Here is a 22,405-nt window from a genome sequence, read left to right as displayed (position 1 = left end):
GTTATTGTTACACTTATATTGTAACAACCTACAAATATAAAACACATATTGTGTTATTAATAGTGTAACAATGTTTTATTTACACAAAACACTTGAACAATTTGATGTTATGCAAAAGATGTCTATTGGGAAGGAAAATATTCTTGTATAAGAGGTTGAAATTATTAAAGGAAAGAACTTATACATTACATTGCTTCTCCTACTCACAGTCTTAATTTGTGTTTCTCCCTTGTTTCTCCTTCTTGTTTTATATTTTTAAATTGTTATACTTACACTGCAACAATGTATCCTTTCATAGTGGGAATCTTAATCTTACCATGTGTACTTTAGAAAAGCTTAGAATATATTCTTCATGATATTGCGACATTGTTTCACTTATAGTAAAACATTTAACAAAGAGAGCGGAAAAAGAATATTGGTCTGTAAAGCCACTGGACAATAGTAAAACAGATTAAAATTTATTACTTTTGTTACAGTCATATCAACAATGCATTTGTTACACTATAACCTGAACAAATGCCTTTGAAATGTCAACAGAACACCATTCTCGTAAATCCTTTTCAAAGAACACCGTTTGCATAAATTTTTTTTGTAAGTTTTTGTAAAAAGCTTAAGAAAAAACCAGGACACATGGAAAAGAATCTGTTTTCCTACCGCTGGTTGTACAGTTTTGTCCTTTTGATTCCTGTCAACGTTAGCTTCCTGAAAGACACCAATCTTTGTTTTGCAGATCCTAGTGCCAATGGTTTTAGTGAGGTGCCATTCGACTTTGAATACAAAAACCATATGACAAACACTTGAACGAGCATTACAGGTTCCATGATGGGATTCATCGTTTCTGGGTTTATGAAAATGATAAGCCTTTCAAGGAAGGCAGCCCTACCAGGCCTCGCACTGTAATGCACATCAAGGTAACCTTTTCTCTCTGTAACCAAGGCACCGTTTCTTTTCAAAAAATAACTTTTTTTTAAAAAATATTTTCCATTTATTTTCATTGACTGATTCTCCTCAACATTCCAAACATCTAAAAATCAAAAAACATATTTTCTAAACAAATTATTTTCAGAAAATAAATGGAAGCTAATTATTATAACATATGGGATGATCTAATAATTTTAAGAGACTAGAAAACCATTCAATTTGATGGTTTTGAGGGAAAGAACAAACACTGAATATATAGCTTCATCATTTTTATTATAAAGGATTTCACAATTATTAAAATTTAGTAATGATTTGAGAAGTTGAATAATTAAAATTGTTTTAAATTCAAAACCAGTTTTGAGAAAATAATGTATTCCCGTCCTATAATTATTTTTTTTTTTTTCATTCGTCCCAAATTATTGTTTTGTTTCCTTTTTTTTAGAAGTTAATAATATTTGAATTTTAGTATTTTGCCCTTATTAAATATATATAATAGTCAAACTCTTATATTACCATTAAAAATTAGAATATAAATCTTTAATCTTTTAAGAAAAATTTATTTAATCAAATGTTTGATTTATTGCCCAATTAATTTAAGCATAAATTAATGTGAATCATTTAATTTTAGTGGAATATTAGGAAAGGGTGATTATAGTAAATATTTAAAATTGTATAATACTTATAGTAACTATATATGTATAACTTATATAATTCTACGATATTATTTAATAAAATATTTAAAAACTAATTAACAAATAAAGAACAATTATAGTAAATTATATTTCATGAAATTTAAAATTAAACGTGAATTGTAACATCCTAAAATTCACACACATACGTATAATTATTAGAATTTGAAATACATAACATCGTCAATTGGTTTAAATAAAAATCTCTATTATGATTAATCATATTAAAAAAATTAATGTAAATAATCAAATTGCATATAATTCATTAATTAGTTTGATTAAATAGAAATCTTTAATTTTAAGTAACGTATTTCATCAAATTCAGTATGATATAAATTTGATTAAATAAAAATACCTAATGTTAGTGATATGAACAAGTATAAATTATTTATAGGAGTAACTCGTTATGCAAAGATGTTTAATGTACTTAATCGAATTAAATAATATATACACCAAGGTATGACTTAATGGTAAGTGCATATACGATCTGGTGATATATCCAGATTCAAATTAAATAATATTTTCTAATGTTATGAATTTGATTAGTTAAAAACTCTTTATGATTATAATTAGATTAATTAAGGAAGCAAATGTTTTTTTTTTCAAATTAAATATAAATCCATACTATCACAGATTATAGTAAATATATAATAATATTGATATGAATTAAATATAAATTGATACTTTATTTAAATTAAATAATAAATATAAAGTTTAATAGGAATAATATGAATGAAAATAAAATATTTATGTGAGTTTTCAATTCTCTAATTTGATTAAGCAAAAAATCTTTAATTTCAAATAATTTTCAAGGATTTCTACTTAATTTTGACAATTATACATATATATTCTAAGAGATATTTATTTAATATTTCATATGGAATAACACTTAATAATGATAAAATATATATTCTAACCTTGACACTTGTATTTTATTTCTTTAAAGTACAAATCATATTAAAATATATGGTTCTTTAAAGTAGAAATCATATAATTCTTTAAAGTATAAATTATTATTAGTGAAGTTAATTATATAAAGTACTAGATATTATATTAGTATACTTGTCTCTCTTTTGGCATTTTTTTAACCTTCGTTTTATAAAAAAGTCAATTCATTGGAACCATTAACTACAATAAATATTGCTTAAAAATCAATAAATAATTTGGATTTCAAATCTAATTACAAAATTTCTATATATATTATATTGTAAAGGATATTTTATGACTTTATAATATTTAATCAATTGAAAATTGTAAAATATAAATACAATAAGTAAAACTCAAAAATACGCCTCTTGAGCTGACACAAACTGTGCTAAATAGCATTACTGATTAGGAAAAAATAAGGTAAAAATTATATTTTAACTATATTAACTAAATTTTGTTAATCCATGTGCAAATGAAATCAAGACAAAAATTATGGGACGGAGGAGATATTAAACTATAAGCCCAATAAAACTAACCAAATTATGGATTTCATAATCTAAACGATATAGTTTCTCTTGATAATTCAGTTCAATTTGGATTTGTGTAAATTATATTAAGGGCAAATAATTATTTACTCCTTCAAATTTGGTCATAATTATAATTTTGTTGAATTTCTGTAATATTTGACTATTTAATCATTCTTATTTAATATGATATTATAATTTAATATCTCATATTTACGCATTGAATTATTATTTAAAATCTTTTATTCAATGGCAAAAAATAACACTTTTTGGATAAAAGACTAAATAATTTGAGAGAACTGAAATTCATTACTAATGAGTGCATTGTGCATTAAGAATGATGAAATTGTAATTATAACCAAACCCGAGGGATCAAATATTTGTTTACGCTAAATGGTGACCAAACTTTGGAATTAGTTCCATTAAAGTCAAATAATATTAATTTGTTACTTATTACTCTCTCCGTTCCGTAATTTTTGTCTAACTTTCTATTTTTATTCATTCCAAATTATTATTTTATTTCTTTTTTTAGAAGCGAATAATATTGAAAGTTACTATTTTACCCTTATTTAATATGTTTCTTTGTCAATAAATATAATAATCAACTACTATATTGCCATTAATTAAATCTTGATATGAACAAAATTAACATATTAACCTTTAATCTTCCCGTGAAGCTCTATTTTTTTTTTTTTTTTCGAGAATTAAAACTGCAGTTTTATTCAGAAACTAAAGAAGCTGAAATGTCACCTTGAATAATATGAACAATGGCACTAGGACCATCTTCAATCCAAATGTGCTCAGAAGAATAAACCGATAAAGCCAAAGACATTAACTTATGGGCCACCTGATTATAATGTCTAGGAATATAATTAAAGGAAAATAATTGGAAATGAGAAGCTAAATCAGCAATTCTACTCAATCTGGTACCCCATTCAGCTGGGGGAAACTTCTTTGAGGCATATTGTCGAAGAAGTAGAAGGCAATCCGATTCTAAAGTAATTTGTGAGAAAGATAGAGCAAGAGCTGACTCTAGAGCAAAAATGGCAGCGTCTGCATCAACATCCTGAACCTCTAAGACACAATCAAGTTGTGTCAACCTCGTTGCCATCAATTCCCCTCTCTCATTACGAATAACAAAACTAATGTCACAACAATTTCAGTCCTTCAACACACCAGCATCACAATTAATTTTTACACAAGTACCAATCAGGGGAGACCATTTCTGTACTAAACCTGCAGTTGGGGGAGAAACAGAATTCATACCTGAAGATTGAAAGTCATGGATCATAGATAGTGCTTGATTGACTATAAAAGGGTTAGAAAGCTGACTATTCTAGAACAACCTAAGCATTTTGCGATTTCCAAATACTCCAGGCTATAGCAACCACAACCTCCAACTGCTCCGATTGAAAGGAATCAACGAGATTAAAGAACGAAGACTTGAATAACGACTCATCTGAGCGGATAGAAAGCCGAAGAGGACTTAGCATCCAAGCCCTTTGAGCCACAGGGCAGTGAAGGAGAATATGCTCCACAGACTCATTTTCCTCTCCACAAACACTACAAATAGGGTCAACTGGGATAGTTCGCTGAAGTAAAGCTAATTTAGTAGGGAGCTTTCTGGAACAGACTCTATAAAAAAAAGTGCTTCAACTTTGGGGGGAAATGAAGGTTCCAAAGGAGTTTCTAATAAGGGACTTCACTCCACTGAGAAGAGCTGGACATTATAGACGAAACTACGGAATTAAACGCAGCCATATAAGCTGACTTCGCATTGAAAAGGCCTAATTTGTGATGAACCTAATTGAGCACATCCATTCCTCTACGAAGACACAAAGGTATTCACACAATACATTTGGCCTCCTCCTCTGAGAACAAAGATACCATAAGATCCCCATTCCAGCACCCTGTGTTGAAACCAATTAAATTATTCACAGTTGCATTCTCGTCCAACAGATTTGGCTGAGAAGAGATTCTAAAATCATGCAAACCAGGAACCCATGTATCACGCCAAATGGGAATACTCACACCATTACCAATGACCCTTCTACTCCCTTCTTCTATGATCCATCTGGCTTCCATAATGATTCTCCAAGTGAAGCTAGGTTGATAACCCGGCTGTGCTTCCAAAAAAGAGCAGTTAGGAAAATATTTGGCCCTAAAAAATTTAAAAACTAACGACTCATCATTGTTTAAAAATCTTCAACATTGTTTAGCCAACATAGCCAGATTAAAAGAGTGCAGATCCTTAAACCCAAGACCTCCCCAAAACTTGGATAAACATAGTTAATGCCAACTAGTCCAGTGAATACGACGCTCATCTTTTCGCTGACCCCACTAAAAATTATCCATTAAAGATTCAATTTTAGCACAAATATCCTTTGGTAAGAGAAAACAGGACATAGTGTAATTAGGGATTGCTTGCACCACTGACTTTAACAAGACTTCCTTACCAGCTCTTGAGAGAAATAATTCCTTCCATCTCTTTAGTTTTTTGGCTACCCTATCAACAAGGGTGCTAAACACTTGCTTCTTTTTTCTCCCTATAATTGCTGGTAAACCTAGATACCTGCTGTGGCCAGATATGCTTCTAACTCCCAACAAATTGGAGATCACCTCTTGCGACACCATGAAAATATTTTTACTAAATGAAATTTCAGATTTCTCCAGATTTATCTTCTAACCGGAAGCCTTCTCATAAATCTCCAAAATTTTCTTTAATACATTCGCTTCCGACACTTGCTCTACCAAAAATAATATTGTCATCTGCAAAAAAACAAATGAGAAATTGCTAGAGCTGTTGGACAGATCTTCACGCCATGGATTAGCCGATTAACTTCTGCTTGCCTGATTAAACTGGAAAAAGCTTCTGCACAGAAAAGAAATAGATATGGAGAGAGGGGATCTCTTTGTCTAAACCCTCAATTAGGAGAAAAATAATTGTGAAGCTCTCCATTAATAAGAATAGAATACGAAACAGTTGAAACACATCTCATCACAAGATCCACCCAACTACTCACAAATCCCATTTTTAGCATCAGATCTCTTAAAAAACACCACTCTACCCTATCATAAGCCTTGTTCATATCAAGCTTACATGCAAAAAAGCATTTTCGCCCACTAGATTTATTCTTCGTATAATGGAAAATTTCAAAGGCTATCAGGCATTATCAGTAATTAAACGACCAAGCACAAAAGCATATTGAGACTAACTAATAACCTACGAAAGAATGAATTTCACCCTATTAGCTATGACCTTGGTAATAAGTTTAAAAATACATTGTATAAACTAACAGGACGAAATTGAGAAGTAAGAGAAGGATCATTTACTTTAGGAATCAAAAAAATAAAGGTTCGATTTATAAATGCAGGAGATTCACCATTATTTAAAACAGACAAGACTTTTTCCACAATAGAAGATCAAATAATAGACCAAAATTTTTGAAAAAATAGAGGAGGCATACCGTCAGGCCTAGGAGCCTTGGAAGGTTGCATTTGACGCAAAGTCGCAACAATTTCCTCTTTACTGTAAGGTCGGCATAGATCAACATTCATATCCATAGAAACCTTTGGCTCTACTGAATTCAACACATTATCATAGGCAGATGGATTAGAAGATGTGAATAAGTCTCAAAAATATCTGTAAAAAACCAAACGAACGCCATCTTCATTATCAACAAGTCGACCCGTTTCATCTTGAATGCTAACAACTTGATTTCTTTTTTGTCTACCATCAGCTTTCTGGTGGAAAAAAGTTGTATTTCTATCCCCCTCCCTTAACCAATTAATTCTAGAACGTTGAAGCCACATAAGCTCCTCCCTAGCTAAAAGTTCTTTTAAATTTGATTCCGGAATCTTTTAGAGAGCTATATTTTCTCTACACTGAACTCCTACCTGCAACTCATGGAGATTCTTCTGACAATCCGAAATTTCTTTTGAAACACGCCCAAAATGAATTTTTTTTTCCCATTTTCTCAAAGCTACACTACATCTCTTAAATTTATCTTCAATGGAAACCCGAAACCCAAAATCCTCTGAACCCTCCCGCGCTTGTTGTACTACCTCCCTATAAGTACTATCTCTCAACCATATGGATTCAAATCTAAAAGGTCTACATCTTCGACAATTAGTAACAGCCGATTTCAAGAGAGATATGAAAATGGGACAATGGTCTGAGCAAAAACGAAATAAGTGAGATATAGCGTACTCAAGAAAGAGACTAACCCACGTCATGGAGGCTGTGATCCTATCAAGTCGCACTTCAACCGCGAGATTCTCCTTCTTGACCATTCGACCAAGTGAAGTTATACCCTTGGTAACTCAGATCGCCTAACCCGCTACTGTCCAAAACAGAATGAAAAGCATCCATTTTAGCTTGAGGACGAGAGTTCCCTCCTTTCTTTTCATAGTTATAGAGAATCTCATTAAAGTCTCCCCCGCACAACCACGGTAAACCATAATTCCCTACCAATCGACGCAATAAATCCTAAGACAAGTGCTTATTCGATTCGTCAGACTAAGCATAAAAACCCGTAAAATGCCATGTATCATCAATCTCAATATCAATATGGTGATCCGAGTATGACAACAGCTTAACTCGAAAAAAATCAGACCAGAACAGAGCCAAAACTCCTTTCCTACCAAGCCTTTCATCACACGGAACGCTAATCCCAAACCTTCTTCAATTGACAAATTGCATCCTGGTTCCTAAGCCCTCTAAAGTTCCATAGTAAAAGACTTATTGCGAATGCCTCCGCCGATAAATTATCAAAATCAACAATCACAATACCCCTGTTCTTTTTTTAATTTCTTTAAACCCATATCCATCTCCTGACCGAACTGTTGCGCAACACCCTGAATAACACTTTTTCGTCTCTCACCAACTAACACTAAGTCTGACGGGGAAATCGATATTTGATTTATTCGGGCCATACGTTTCCACAAGATTTTTGGTGGAGTTTTGTTTTGAGAAGGTGGGCCTAAATCGGGTTTAAGAGGAGAAAAATGGAATTATATGGTTTAACCAGATTAGCAGCAAAGCAAGGGTCCAAGGAGGACGGATTGATCAGGTGGGGAATCGAGAATAATAGGAACATGGTAAAAACCTAGTTCAGTGCAGGAGTTGTGGTTATTGGAATTTATTTTATCCGGAGAATTTATGGGGACAGAGGTGGCAGTGGCAGTATTTTTTAGAATGGGAAGGTTCACAGCTGAATTGGGGCTTTTATTTTTAGTTACCTGGATCGAAGGAATTTGAGCTTGCAAGATCGGGTCAGAATCATGTGTCAAAATAGTACCCCCCATCAACCTGGTAAACTCATCTTCATCAGTACCTGAACTATCCTGGCGCAACGCAGTTCTAACATGCATTTGCTCAAGCATGTTTAATACTTCATCAGTGTCCGCCGCTGTAGCACTCAGAAGAGCCTCCTGATTCTCACTTCACTCTTAATTCCCTAAAACGTCAATATTTAGTGCGGCTGGAATATGCTTATCCACTTTGCCTTATGTTGGTTTGGGAAACAACTAGCGAGTGACAAAATTAGAACCTTCAAAACCCGTCGCTAGCCTTACTGATTTTCTAAAAGGAGACGCCCTAATTCCTTCATCAAAAGCAAGAGCAAACTGATCAACCTCCCTCCTATCTGACAGTAACTCACATTGTTTGTATAAGTGTCCACATCATCTGCAGCAATAACAGAAGTTGGGTAAGCATTTATATTTTAGCAGAGTTCTAAGGACGACGGTAGCTCATCACCTGTGACTTGTTTTACAACAAGAATCTGCTTTTCAAAGTGCCAAGGTGAAACTAGTACGTATTGCAGATCCTGCCAATGCTGGAATTGGAATAACAGGACCTCCTTACTCCACTCTCTCATCACAACTCCATGTTTGGGTTTCCAAACCCTTTGCATCAAATCCATAAGATCAAACTTATTGTAAGGACATTCAATCCATAGCTTTCCCGCAATACATAGCTAAACTTCACTCAAATCCTCAGAACAAGCCTCGTCAGGAATAACAACAACCTCAGAAGGAACCCTAGACGCCAAAACAAATGAAACTCTAATTCCCAAGAGAAAGAACCCTAATTCCCATCAAGGGAGAACTAATTAACTCCCCGGTAAAGCTCTATTTAATCAAATACTATTTGATTAATTTCAAGAACAATTTAATATGAATCATTTAATTTTTATGGATAGTAACATAAGTGTATATTAGAAAAAAAAATGAAGCAAAAATTATAGCTTAATCATATTAATTAAATTATCTTAATCCTTAACATAAATTATGAGATGGAGGAAGTAATTACTAAACTAAATTTTTGTTTCAATGAGCCACACAAAAAGTTCTTTTAAGACTAATAAAAAATATTTTTGTATTTTCAAAACTAAATCGTATACACCCCTAACATAAACATGCATTTAGTTCTTACTATACATAATAAAAGGTACCTTCTCTCTTGTTCTAAGGACATAATTACTCATCTAGAGTTTGGCAATTTGAAGGGCAGCTATATGTTCCAACAGGGACCAGTGGAGTAATAGTAATGCAAATATTTGGTGCAGTGAAGAAAGCAACAGCTCTGCAACTTAAGGGTTTACAACGGAGAGTTGAAGGCTTACAACTATACATGGAAGCGGGGCTGATACCCACGAATTTTGAACTACCTGTAATTGTATCTGTTTAAAATTTTACTATCCATATCCGTCCAAAATCTATTTAAAATTTTATTACCTGTATTCGTCCCAAACCCGTTTTAAAGTACCTCTTAAACGAATAGAGTATCCACACATTTTAAACTATCCAAATCCGAATTTATTTAAAATGTGTTTTCACTAATAAATTGGTAGGGTTCCCGCAAGTATTCATGTCAAAACTATTTATTATAGCAGGTAATGGATAGTGGGTACCTAGAGTCTAATACCCGCATCCTACCCATCCGTTACGAGTTGTAATTTCACTACCCGTATCCATCTATAACCTCTATTTATAACTATCCGTACTCATTAAACAGATCGGAGCAGATTGGATATCCTAAAATACTCATCTCACTTGCATCCCTACTGACAACTCCAACTCGGTGGCTGCAGATATCTACAATAAGTGGCTAAGAGTTAATGTGATCCACAATGTAGGTCAAGAGGAAATCACAGTCTTCGTAAATGGTCAACAGAAACTGATCGTCAACGATGACAGCCCGGCGGAGCATTATTTCAAATGTGGAGTTTATGAAGCGCCTGATCATTCAAGTCACTAGTGTTCGATAAGAGTGTTTAAAATAATCTTTAGAGATTAAAGTAACATTTTATAAAAAGCTAACCTATGTAATGTCTTATGAAAAGTTACTCAAACAACTACCAAAACAGTTAATTTTGCCGAACATACCCTAAGTCATCAAACTAATAATGGAAGGAAAACATCCAAAATATACAATACATACATTAACAGTAGAGAAGGGATAGAGGAAGAGGGACTGAGATGCAAGATTCAAATCCGAGAGTGTCTCCAAATAACTGGAAATGATAACTGGACAACCCATTAACTGGTTTCAAGTAAACCATCTTAATTTATTGCAACTCGTTTGTGAGATCAATCTAACAAATGTAAATAAAAAGAAGCCTAATATTGTTATACAAGCATCGAGAAAAATCTACCCTATTTCTTCAACTATAACTTAACACCACACTAGATCCATGAATGGAATGAATGAATCATTAAATAAAAATGCCAAAATTAACCTGTGACATAAAAATAAAATGAAAACAAATCTATACAACGCTAAAAGATACAACGAAGAAGCCTACACACCACCACAAGGTCGACAGCACCACCTTTGAAGTTGAATAAAGAACCATTGTAGAGGGTCTGGATGTTCATCTTCATCAAAAGATGCGGTAGGCGAAGGTAGCTCAGGTGGTAAATGCCGGTGAAATGCATCAACTGCAGCGGCAACACCATCTTCATTTTCTATCAACTTCGCTAATTCCATTGCTCGAGATTTCACCTGGGAAAATTTTAAATAGCATTAGTATAAGACAAGTGGCTCGTAATAAAATTAAAGAGTGAAGGAAAGGATGGAAAACATGATGGTCAACATGTGAAGGAACAGAACAGAGATGATAAAGCCACTAAAAACCAAATATCTAAAATTGGATAACTTCTAGAAACATTTTTCTTTTCTTCAAAATATAAAATTGTAGTGCAGCTTCAGAACATGTTGGACTGTTTTTAGCAGAGTTTGGACATGTCACCTGTTGCACACAACACAAAGAACCTATTCTCTGAATTTTTAGCTAGCTTCCAAATACATCTTTCAACACCAAAGTAATTGCAAAGTTTTATTCTGCTCTCTTTTTGGACAGTAACCTGAAAACACTGTTGAAAACAGATCCTGGACATCTCTTATTCAATTCTTTTTTTTTTTTTTTTTCTTTTGTAGTTCATGTTTTCATTACCAACAAAACATAGGCAGTCGAACAAATGGTGTCTTTCAAACTCCTACTCAATATAGCATCACAACTGTCATTGTATTTGTTTGTATCATACTTCTGATGCATAGTTAATCAAGTCTTTGATCTACCAAAGATTAATGGAGTAATCGATTTATAAGGACCAAACTGACGAGCAAAGCAAATCAAATCCAATAAAATTTAGTATAATATTATAAACACCAACCAGTATTGCCATGATAAAAGTAAGGCCAATACAATATATTTCCATCCTCTAGAATCAACCCTTCTACAAATTGGGAGCATTCATGCACATGAGAATTACCTCTGGTTGGAGCATGAATGTTATTGCATTTGAAAGATTCTCAACATTGAGCTGGGCAATCGGTATTGGAGCAGGTCCCAGCCCTTGTTTATGCACTTTATCACCCCAGAAAAACTGATCTCCAAAGAACGGCACTATGGTTGTTGGGCACTGTATTTACAAGTTTGACAACAGAAGATCAACCGCTTAAAACAGTCACTTCTAGTAAATATCTTAAATTATATATAAGTTTAAATGGATTACCAATCTTATCCCTTAATGTAATTTCCAATTACATAATTCTGCCCCCCCCCCCCCCCCTCTTTTTCTTTTTTTTTTTTTTTTTTATTTGGACAAGCAAAGAGAAAAGAATCTTATTAAAGGAAACCAGTCTAATACACAGTAAAGAGCATTTACAAAGAAACTAACTAGTTACCCCTGCTTTTAATCCTGTAGCTGTGGTTCCAGCACCACCATGATGAACCTGCATATTTGTTGCAATCATGATCAAACACAGGGTCCAGTGGGACAAAAACAGAAGACCAACTGCAAAGTTATTTTAATCGCAAAAGAATTTATAATTAGTTATCCTCTATTAGAAGTAATAAAAGACTCACCACAGCAGCACATTGAGGAAACAACCAATCATGGGGGCAGTCCTCCAAAAGAAAGACATTATCAGGAACCTCTGTAACTGCAAGACAAAAACAAATAGGAGAAAGTTCAAAAAAAAAAAAAAAAAAAAAAAAAAGAGAGAGAGAGAGAGAGAGAGAGGGAGAGAGAGAGAGAAAAAGAAAAAGCAAAAAATTTGAGGGAACAATACATGTATTCTATTTAGTACATGGTCAACAAACGACATCTGTTTCAATTCAAAGATTACAAGTCATAGAGCAGAAAGAGTATTTAGAATTACGATGCTGTATCAGTAATCAGTATGCTAGGAATTCTACAACCTTTCATCAAACAAATTGTAAGGTCACATATCTATGTTACCAGCCATGTAAAATGCAGTGACCTCAGTCTTCAAATATCAATCCACAGAAATCAAACTTAATAATGGAAAACCAGCAAGAAGCACAGTAGGAAATCAAACAGGTGCATCCCAAGAAAAGAGCAAGTTGTCCTCCTGTCCACTAAACAAAATGCAACTTTTGAGGCTTGTCTCTAGAATTTTCATCTCCAATTCATCACCCATTGCTTCATTAAAATCTTTTTTTGAGAGAGCTCTATCCTATAACGAAGTGAAGCTTCTATTTCTAAATGACATAAAATGAAAAATCACATCTAAAGTTCCATACTTTTTGAACAATAAGGCTCGTATTTGCTTGTGTGTCAATGTAAAATTAGCAGCAAAGCTTCACTCGAATATATTGCTAAACAAAAAATTGTTCACAAAGTCAATTACAATAAAAGGAGCATCTCTACTAGTAACTAGTACCATAGACTATGTTAATTTGCTCAAGGGATCAGAATTTCTAAAACAACCAAAACACCTAGAAAGAGCAATACAAAGATGGAAGGAAAATACTCACGATTTCCAAGATCGCCCCAACCTCGATCAATTATTCCTCTTTGCCCAGTATCTTTCAATGCCTCTGTTATCATGTCTGTAGTCTTCTTGGGATCTTCAAGAGGCTTAACAAATAACAAGCACTAGTCAGAGCTTCCCCAAATAGTAATGAAGAAAAGAAAAACTGTAACAGCCAAATATGCCAATCACAAAATATAAAGTAGAATTAACAAAAGGGCTGATGAGAATGCCAAGTATTTTAGTGTAGGGCAGGGAAGAAAATCAATATGCTGCAAGCCCATGTACCGTGTCACCTACTCCTTAAGTGATGCAAACATAAAACCAGTTCCAATAAAAGTACTCACTATATTGAATAAGGAATTTAGCTGAGTTACTAAGTACAAGAAAGGAATTACTTGTTCATTCCTCAATCAGTTCAAACACATACAACATTGAACTTAGCCCAGTCTAATAGTATCCTTACAGTTAAGCCTTAGGTCAGATGTATTTTGCAGTCCCTTCCCATACACAATATTGGTTGTCCACAAATATGATTTAATTGAAAAAAAAATTTCTCACTGCAACTAAGAAACTACTCCAAGAAAATGCACTAGAGGCTCAATCAATGCAAAGAAAATATTAAATACTAGAGACATCTGGAGAAAATAGAAAATGACAAATGGTTGAGGTACATCAGTTGGCGTAAGAAACTAAAGGCAAAAAAAAAAAAAAAAAAAAAAACAGAAAAAGAAAAAACACATTAAATGCAATAACTACAACTGCTCTTGAAAAAATGACATACCATGCTCCCAAACCCAATATAAATGGGCTTTGTTCCTTTCAGAATCCATTTGTTAAATTCTTCTTTAGGTTCATACTTTGACCCAAGGTTTAAGAAACAATAACCAACGACATCAACTAAAGGACCCCAATCTGCATATTAGTTTATAAAGTTAATTCTTTCACACAAAGCATAAATATTAGCATTTGGGGATTCCAAATAAGTATCACAAAAACTGTAAGAAGCAAGAAGCTTAGTGGCTAGCGCATCAAAACAACAACGAAGAACATGAGAAGGTGAGAGCAATTAAAAACACTCAACAATTGGTTAGATCTCTCCCAAAAGGGTACCAAATAATATATAGCTGATTAAAATCTCTGCACATAGCTTTTCCAAATAGTGTTAAAAAACAAGATAAAAAAAAAAAAAATCAGAGGCATTTGAAACATAGAGAGAAATCTCTGGATGCCTACTTTTAACATTCTCCAAATGAATGTTCTAGGGCTTCCAATAGTGCCTTAATTTTCTTTCAAAAAATACATGAAACACAATTTTGATAAAGTCATATTCCATCTAGTGCCCAGCTACAAAGACTTAGATCAATGGTTGGCAGGACATGGAGGCTTGTACAGCCCAGACCTAACAAGACATTGTCCGCTTTGGGCCGAACTCACTCAAGTACGGACGGTTTTGTTCTTGCGCTAGAGCCAACTCAATAGCCCAAAAGGCCTCTTGCTAGTCTAAGGGACGCCCTTTCTTATGTACATCACTTTCACCTTGTGCTTAGCCGATGTGGGATTCGCCTAGGGTGTCACATCCAGCCCCCTTAGGGACTCAGAGCCCTCGCTGAGGTTTGCCCCACCACCAGCCAGAGGGACAAGGCTTGGCTCTGATACTAAGCTTGTAACAGCCAAGCCTAGCAAGATATTGTCCGCTTTGGGCCGAACCTACTCGGGCCCGCATGGCTTTGTTTTTGGGCTAGAACCAACTCAATAGCTCAAAAGGCCTCTTGGTAGTCTAAGACTTGCCCTTTCTTATGTTCATCACTTTCACCTTGTACTTCGCCGATGTGGGATTCGCTCAAGGTGTCACAGGTCTTGTTTCAGGAAAGCAAAAAAATATATCATAGTTCACCCATAAGAATGTGGTACTAATAAAAGGTATAAGCAGAAAAAAGAGCATAGAAATGCTCTCAGAGACTGCAACATCACAGTTGTTGCATTTGATGACTGAGTTTGAGGCTGTGTGCATTTGGGGCACAAAAAGATAATTCAAAACTGTATAAATATATACATAACATACTCGAGTGGGAGAAAACAAGAGAGAGAGAGAGAGAGAGAGAGAGAGAGAACAAGAGAAAAAAAAGAGACCAAATATGCTTACCATTTGGCTTTGGCACAAGATGGGGACTCCACAAATAACCTGTTGGCAAATGAGATAATGATCCATGATACATACTGAAGTATGCAATTGGGGGAAGCTTCAACTTTCTTTTCCTAAAGTCATTTATGTATCCTCTTATTCCCCACCATATGAGTAAATCCACAACTACGTATGAAAGCTGGATCCATTAAGAACAGACAGAAACATTATCTGGCGAATCAGCCCAATGGTTCACTGATTTATAGAAAACTTAAAGGGAAATGTGATACGACAAAAAAGAACATACCCAATTACCAGCGCTTTGAGGTACACGTGCTAAAGGGTGAGGAAATTCATAAGTTGGCCTGCCTATTGAAGAAGGAAGTAAGAAAACATAATTCAAGTAAAAGTGTGCAAAATTAAATATGAATTTCTCATGTAATTTTCAATTGCATCATATTTGCCTCAAAATATTGTCATCCCATTTTATTAGCACTAAACAAATATTAGCGTAGATGTATGCTAGACAATATCACAGCATAATCACTTAACAATAACCGCCCAACACCCCCCCCCCCCCCCAACACACACACACACACACACAAAAAAAAAAAATAATAATAATAATAATAATAATAAATGTAACAAAAAAAAAAGTTCCTGCATATAAGCTGCAATTCCATCAATTTTCAGGTTGTTTTGTCCAAGATCCATGTAATTCTCACATGTTCAATAATGGGAAAACACTTGCCTAGTAGGGAACACACATCAAAGTAAAACTCAAACAATCATGCAGGCTATTCTGATAAACTAGTGGAAACCTTTTGCAGAAAGCTTTGATTAAAATTTAAATGGCTCTCTTCTAATCCATTTTTTAACATTTTCCAAGCAATAAGGATGATTTTACTTTAAAATGTCTAAAATTTCAAATGAATCATTTATTTTTTCAGATTCCCATGTGTGGTAATTTTCAATTAATACTCACGTCCAAGGCATTGTGAAAAAAATATGAATCGGGATCCCAAGAGCTTCAGCAACATGCACATGTCCTGCAACACAAACTACAATTAGATTCTAATGTAAAGATACCATAACACCAGAAGGAATTTTTTTCCACGCTCTGATGTAAACTACTATCTTCATGTTGACCCTTTTATATTGCATAAAGAATAGTTTCTGAGAGATTCCACTTTTCACAGATAACAAAATTATCAAATTCTTTTTCTTTACATCCTTTCTCCTTTCCTTCTATGGCTTTTAGCATTTCATTTTCTCACTTTACTCCATACCAGTCATGCATATTCCTCTCTTTCTCTCTTCCTTTCCAATCCACACAACCAGACTGACAGACACATAATTTCTAAATTATTATCATGCGACTAAAACCATTCATACATCTTAAACAAACACAAAATTTACATGAGAGCAATCAATCCTTCACAGTCAGCAAAATTCAAGGTTTCAATCTTGTTCAATTTTATGTTCGATAGCTTTACTTTTGGGACAGAAATCTCGTTCTAAACCAATGTCTACAAGCTTGGTCCAAATAAATGCTTCCAGACATTTTCCAAAGCACTAAAATTTTATTCCAGTCCAGTCAATCTTCTAAGTAGGAACCATTAATATAGATCTTATCTTTAATACATGCTCCAGTATCAAAAGCAGAACCTAACATGGAACAAATTGATGATAGTTTGTGTCACAAGTCTTTTAATAGTAGTAGTGCAATCTTTACAAATAATAATGTAAGAAGGGTCATGAAGCGAACTGCTAATGTTTACATTAGGCCACCCAGAATCAATTTTTGAGATGTACTAAACAATAATGGGAATTGTCCAGAAGCTGAAGCAACAAGAACCAAGCATTCTTCAGTTTGTATTAACTCACCATAAGCAGGTGGGTTTGCAATAATTGCCTGGGCTCTAAAAGATGCACCAGTTTCTATATCCGGTTCTGTACATGCTGGAAGAAGAGACTCAATAATGGCTTTCAGCTGCTTCCTTTGTATGCCTATTTCACCAGGTGCAGATGGGATGAGGCCTTTATTTCTTGCCATATCTGAAATTTAAAATCGATTCTTTTTAGCACTATAATACAAACAAATTTAAAGAAAATTTAGGAAGGAAGAAGGAGATGAAAGAGTTTTGATTATATAGGACATACTAGGGTATCTTAAATAGGAGGGCAATGTAAGTTCAAAGAGATGAGATCATAATTTGCAACAATGGGAAATCGATTAATGCTTTAAAACATAATTATAAAGTGAAGCATACATCCTAACTGTATTCTAATGCATTTTTCCATCACTTTCAAAAAGCTACAAAAAACTTAAAAATAAAAGAGTATAAAAAGTAAACATTAGGGTCCCAAACAGGCTGGCCACACAAAAGACATTGAATTGCAATGAAACAAAACATAAAGGACATTCAAAGATTAGGGACCTCTTACATCCTGCCAAAACCCGGGGATCACCACCCAAGGGATAAAATTCCACACCAGCTGACCTTACGAAACTTCTAAAGTTAGCATGAGTTGCCAACCTAACACGATGACCAAATTCCTGCAATTGAACATTGGATTGTTAAATGTAATTCAAATTAATAATTATTAAGGTTTATATAACCATATATTAAAAAATGGCTAGAATATAAGGAGCTGCACACACATGGTCCGGATATCTATATTTTTGATTCCTAATAATGTAGTAATGAATTAAAGATCATAAAAAGTCCACAAAAGAGGAATTCAATCGACAGATTGTTAGAACTTCATCTGAGTTTGAATCCTGCTGAAATTGTTGAAGAAAGAACAAGATGTTCTAACGTAGAAAATTAGAAATGAATGCTCTGAACATATAAACCTGGGGATGATTGCACAGGACATAAGTGGCATAGCAAAAACAGTGACCAGAGTAATCAACAAATTACTATCAACATGCCTGAAGTCTCTTAGCCATAGCTAGAAATGGCTGCACATCTCCTCTTGTTCCGACCACAAGAATGGCAATTTTCAACCTCGGAATTGATTTATTGAAAGATTCAGAACTGCTATAGAAGGATGCCCCTTCAACTGAATGGAGCTCTAATAATTCAGATGCAACAGGTGAACTTTTGGCTATATCAACTTCAACTGTTCCATCATTTTGGATCTTGACTAGCTCAATGATTAGTTTGTGCTGAAGACATTACAAGAAAGAAACATGATTAGTAAGAAGAAAACAGTACCTGAACCAATAGAAGCTTTGGGCAAAGTGGAGAATGAAATTTTTTCCTGAACCGAGACCCTCATAGATGGTTGGTTCTTCAAATTGCCACAGAAACCTAGTACTAGATGCCACAGAGGAAATAAATTTATAGATTCATTAAAATAACGATAGGCCCAGTAGCATTAGCTGCTGTGTTATGAAATAATGATATGAGAGAAAAATGTACCAAATTCCATAGTAGGCCTTAAAATGGTGTGGAATGCAATAAGGAAATGAATATGACATTGCATAGGCAATGACTCATGAACATATAAGAACTAGCCGAATTCCATTGCCTATAAACTAGAGAGCATCTCCTACATACCTTGTGAACATGCAAAGGAAAAATAATGATCAGATACAAGCTAGGAAACTCGCAGATACTACTAAATTTACCTTTTCATGCTCTGATAGTCTATCCAATTTTAGCTCATGCCTTGGAGTCTTCTTCTCTGTCATGGATCTACAGAATGTAAATTTACCAGAGTCATCGAGCAGAGGATGTCTATCAGTAGAAACAGGGGCAGTAACGGAGTGATTCAATCCTTCAAGATCAGATGCTTTGTTGTCAGAGAACATATCAAACAAACTCATACATGAAAGGTTAAATGTTTGTGAGAGAACTTCAGCATGCCAGGTACAAACTCTGACTTGGAAATATAGTCCCCAAACAGAAAGAACATGGAGAAAACTTTTATTCTAACTTATAGGAAATAAGAAAAACAGAAACATGAGGGATACGAAAAAGATGCGTGTTGGTAGTCCACGGTGTTCCTACTGTTCTTTATAATGCTTTAAATTTCTTATTTCATGGCTGTTGGATTCTCATTGGATGAGATTTATAAAATCCAAATTCTTACCATATGATAATTCTTTTTATTTTAGTTTCCGATGAATCTTAATTTCCTTTTTCCTTTAAATAACCATAACAGATCACTTCTGCATTTTCTCTTTCATAAAATCAAATTTTATGAAGCATTCCAATATGCAAAAATTGAGTGGAAATTCAATCTTAATGGCGTTGAGAGACAGAAAAATCAATAAATTAATGAGAACTACCCTGAAATTGATTTCAGGAAGAAGTATCTTCCCTTCAAAAACTAAGGATGTAAGATATTATATGCAAGGCATGTGACAAAAGCTGCTACAGCCACTTTATGACTGCAATTAGGCAGTTTGAGAAATGCACCTCCAAACCTATGTTTATTTCAAAGAACCACATTGCAAGCATACCATGTGTACATAGCACATTCATGGGTACATGACATATATATGATCTATTTTAGTTTTATAATCTATGCTTCTAGTCTATTTCCACATAACAATCCTATTGCATGACCACACATTTTGGGAACCACTGAGCGAGAAAACAAACTTTTAGGTGAGCCTAATCTCCAGCAATTTTATATGCAATGGGTTAACCAAGATAATTAGATAAATAAATTTTCAAAACTGAAAAATAAAGGTATATTGCTGCAGCAAAAATTTAGATAGCATAAAATGCAAGTTGGTCCGGGGATTGAAAATCAAATTCCGTCCTTCCAAAGGTAGGGTTTCTCGAAAAGCAATTATTAATGAACCATGGGCAACAAGGTTAATGCTTTGCAATCCAGTAATTCAGTATTGATACACTTTCACATCACAAGAAGGATTTGCATACCCCACTCTGGTCATTAGATTCAGTGGACTACACTGTCGTTCAACCCTAAAAGTTTACCGATATAACCAAGAGCTTACTGATATAACCAAGTTTAAGGAAACTAGTTTGAGTTGATGAGTACAAACCTCGTTGAGGGAAAGAAGTGGCATTTGGCCTTTTTGATTCTAGAATCTCTTGAACAGATGGCTGCTGCGCTGAATCTGTCACTGATTTCTGTGCTTCCTGAAGCTGACCAGCTTTTGTCATTCCTGAATTCGTCTCCTGCTTTTGTGTTTCTTGAGGAGAACCTACTTCAAATTGTTCACCTGAAGACACGTAATCTACAATTACTGAAGTGTCAACACCACCAATCTGCTCAAAGCTCTTATAAAGTTCCTGGCTGCTACTAAGCCCTTCCTCTTCTGAATTACTCAATGGATGATCAACCCCATTACTCCCCATTTCGTCAAATGCGCAGCCTACCCCAAAATAATAACCCAACTACTTTTCAAATCCCAATACAATGTCCTTACTTCGGCAGTGAAATGCAAAAGGTACTGACCAACAAGAAAATGTCACCAAATCCTATAAAGTAGTGCACTAATCTAATTCACGAATCCAAATCCAAAACTCTCAAAGTGCAAAATGCCTAAAGTTAATCACATCAACAAGAAAATTTCCAGGACCAACAATTCTAACTCCCTCTAACAACAATTCTCAATTTCTCAGTTCTCAAACTTCCCGAATGTTACAGCCAAAAACTGCTTCACAATAACAACCTAGCAGAACCCACAAATCTTAAACCCTTCACCAAAAAATCACATAGTACGACTTCTCAAAAGCTTTAAGCTGAAAACACAAAATCACATAGTACGACTCAGTAAACCCTCAACTCAAAAACCCTTTTGACAACCCTCCCCACAATCCCAACAATCTAGCAAAACCTATGAAAATAGGATTTTCCAAGAAAACGTCAACCACAATCCTCTGAATTTGAATTCTTGAATTTTCCAAGCAAAATAAATGAACATTTGCAAAGATAAAAGTGGGCAGATGTCAAAAGTTCAAAGAGAACCGGAATTGAAGTTCTAAATACTATATAAAGAATATACTTAACCAGACAAACAAAGAAACAAGCAAGTAAGCTAGAAAACTACCCACCAGTCAATTGGACCATAAAGAACGTTAGGTAAGCATATTTTAGATAAGCTAAACCCGGCCTAAAGGCAAGAATTAAGTATAAAAGAGTTCAAAATTAGCAAAAAAATTGGAAAGTCAATTCAAGAAACCGAAAGCAAATACAAGACCCAGAAAAGATACAAGATTATTGATACTTATTTAGAAATACTATCAAGAACTGTAAGCTATAAGCTGTTCAGAAAGGTAAAAGAAAATGAGGAATTTAAGTCATTAAGTTTTAATACGATCGTGTACTTACACCGGTGGCAATGGAATTTGACTGCAAAAGAAACTATGCAGAAGGGTGTAGAAGTTATTTGTGTAGTCAAAGATTGAAAGTTGATAAAAAACGGAAAGAGCAAGTTGAGAAGGTGATGATTACAGGTGAGTGCACTTCACTTCCTGTGTCCGAGTTTAGACTTTAGAGAAACATGGGCAAGAAACCTTAACGAATGGAGAGACTACAGCGACCAACAAGTAGGAGGACGCGAATTGAGTGAAAATATAAATAAATAATAAGGAGGTGAATTTTAATTTATTATAGAAACTCCTAAACTATAATTGTCCAATTAATTGAAAGTAAGAAAAAAGAATTGGCAGTCTCAATTTTATAATTTGTTATTGACTACATATTATAATAATGCTTCTAATTTTAAATTAATATTTACAATTTTAAATTTGTTAAAGTTTCGCATGTCTTTTAACATTAATATAATGATTAATTTTATATACTAAAATATTTTTAGACAAGATTATGTATGTAAAGTTAAATATTTTTAAAAAATTTTAAATAATTCATAAAGTATTTTAAAAAGTGCTTGCAAATTAAAGCAACGAGCTTTTTTTTTAACCACTTAGCGTCTGTTCGA

At 34.0% G+C, this 22,405-nt stretch overlaps 2 protein-coding genes and 1 long non-coding RNA gene across 5 annotated transcripts; 1 reads left to right on the top strand and 2 right to left on the bottom strand.

The window, feature by feature from the left end:
• The first annotated feature begins 554 nt into the window (after positions 1-554).
• On the top strand, positions 555-10,325 carry LOC149493577 (citrate-binding protein-like). Its single transcript, XM_089726157.1, is given in 6 exon segments — positions 555-769; positions 772-911; position 1,566; positions 9,538-9,656; positions 9,658-9,688; positions 10,135-10,325. Coding segments are annotated over 6 exon segments (621 nt in total). The 5' UTR covers positions 555-630.
• On the bottom strand, positions 3,871-9,191 carry LOC110010226 (uncharacterized). The gene is made up of 2 exons (XR_002285203.3): positions 8,823-9,191; positions 3,871-8,750 (listed from the first exon to the last, which is right to left on the bottom strand). It is a non-coding gene; the product is annotated as an uncharacterized LOC110010226 (long non-coding RNA).
• A 289-nt stretch (positions 10,326-10,614) lies between the features above and the next one.
• Positions 10,615-22,022, bottom strand: UGT80B1 (UDP-Glycosyltransferase superfamily protein). 3 transcript variants are annotated; one of them, XM_012225347.4, is made up of 15 exons: positions 21,796-22,022; positions 20,504-21,206; positions 19,115-19,263; positions 18,413-18,649; positions 17,923-18,034; positions 17,362-17,532; positions 16,460-16,523; positions 15,782-15,839; positions 15,496-15,673; positions 14,134-14,264; positions 13,354-13,456; positions 12,439-12,515; positions 12,258-12,305; positions 11,843-11,992; positions 10,615-11,072 (listed from the first exon to the last, which is right to left on the bottom strand). In XM_012225347.4, exons 2-15 carry the CDS (start codon positions 20,817-20,819, stop codon positions 10,869-10,871), a joined length of 1,998 nt encoding a protein of 665 aa, XP_012080737.1. In that variant the 5' UTR covers positions 20,820-21,206; positions 21,796-22,022; the 3' UTR covers positions 10,615-10,868. The 3 variants fall into 3 exon arrangements, with proteins under 3 accessions (XP_012080737.1, XP_012080739.1, XP_012080740.1); XM_012225349.4 differs by having other exon boundaries at positions 20,504-20,683; positions 21,796-22,021; XM_012225350.4 differs by lacking the exon at positions 21,796-22,022 and having other exon boundaries at positions 19,115-19,181; positions 20,504-20,638.
• Between the last annotated feature and the right edge of the window lie 383 nt (positions 22,023-22,405).

The sequence above is a fragment of the Jatropha curcas genome, chromosome 9, assembly GCF_041381405.1.
Source record: "Jatropha curcas cultivar XTBG-Jc1 chromosome 9, XTBG_Jcur_1.0, whole genome shotgun sequence".
NCBI lineage: Eukaryota > Viridiplantae > Streptophyta > Magnoliopsida > Malpighiales > Euphorbiaceae > Jatropha > Jatropha curcas.
Note: the sequence above shows the minus strand (reverse complement) of the source record. Positions and strands in the feature narration are given on the sequence as shown.

Excerpts from the sequence above, each read along its gene's own strand:
- UGT80B1 (XM_012225347.4), bottom strand. The coding sequence starts at position 20,819 with ATGGGGAGTAATGGGGTTGATCATCCATTGAGTAATTCAGAAGAGGAA. Across the intron at positions 19,264-20,503 it reads CACTTCTTTCCCTCAACGAG|GATTGAATCACTCCGTTACT; the intron begins GTTTGTACTCAT and ends CTGATCTTGAAG. Across the intron at positions 18,035-18,412 it reads CTATGGCTAAGAGACTTCAG|GAATTTGGTCATCGTGTTAG; the intron begins GCATGTTGATAG and ends GTTCAATTGCAG.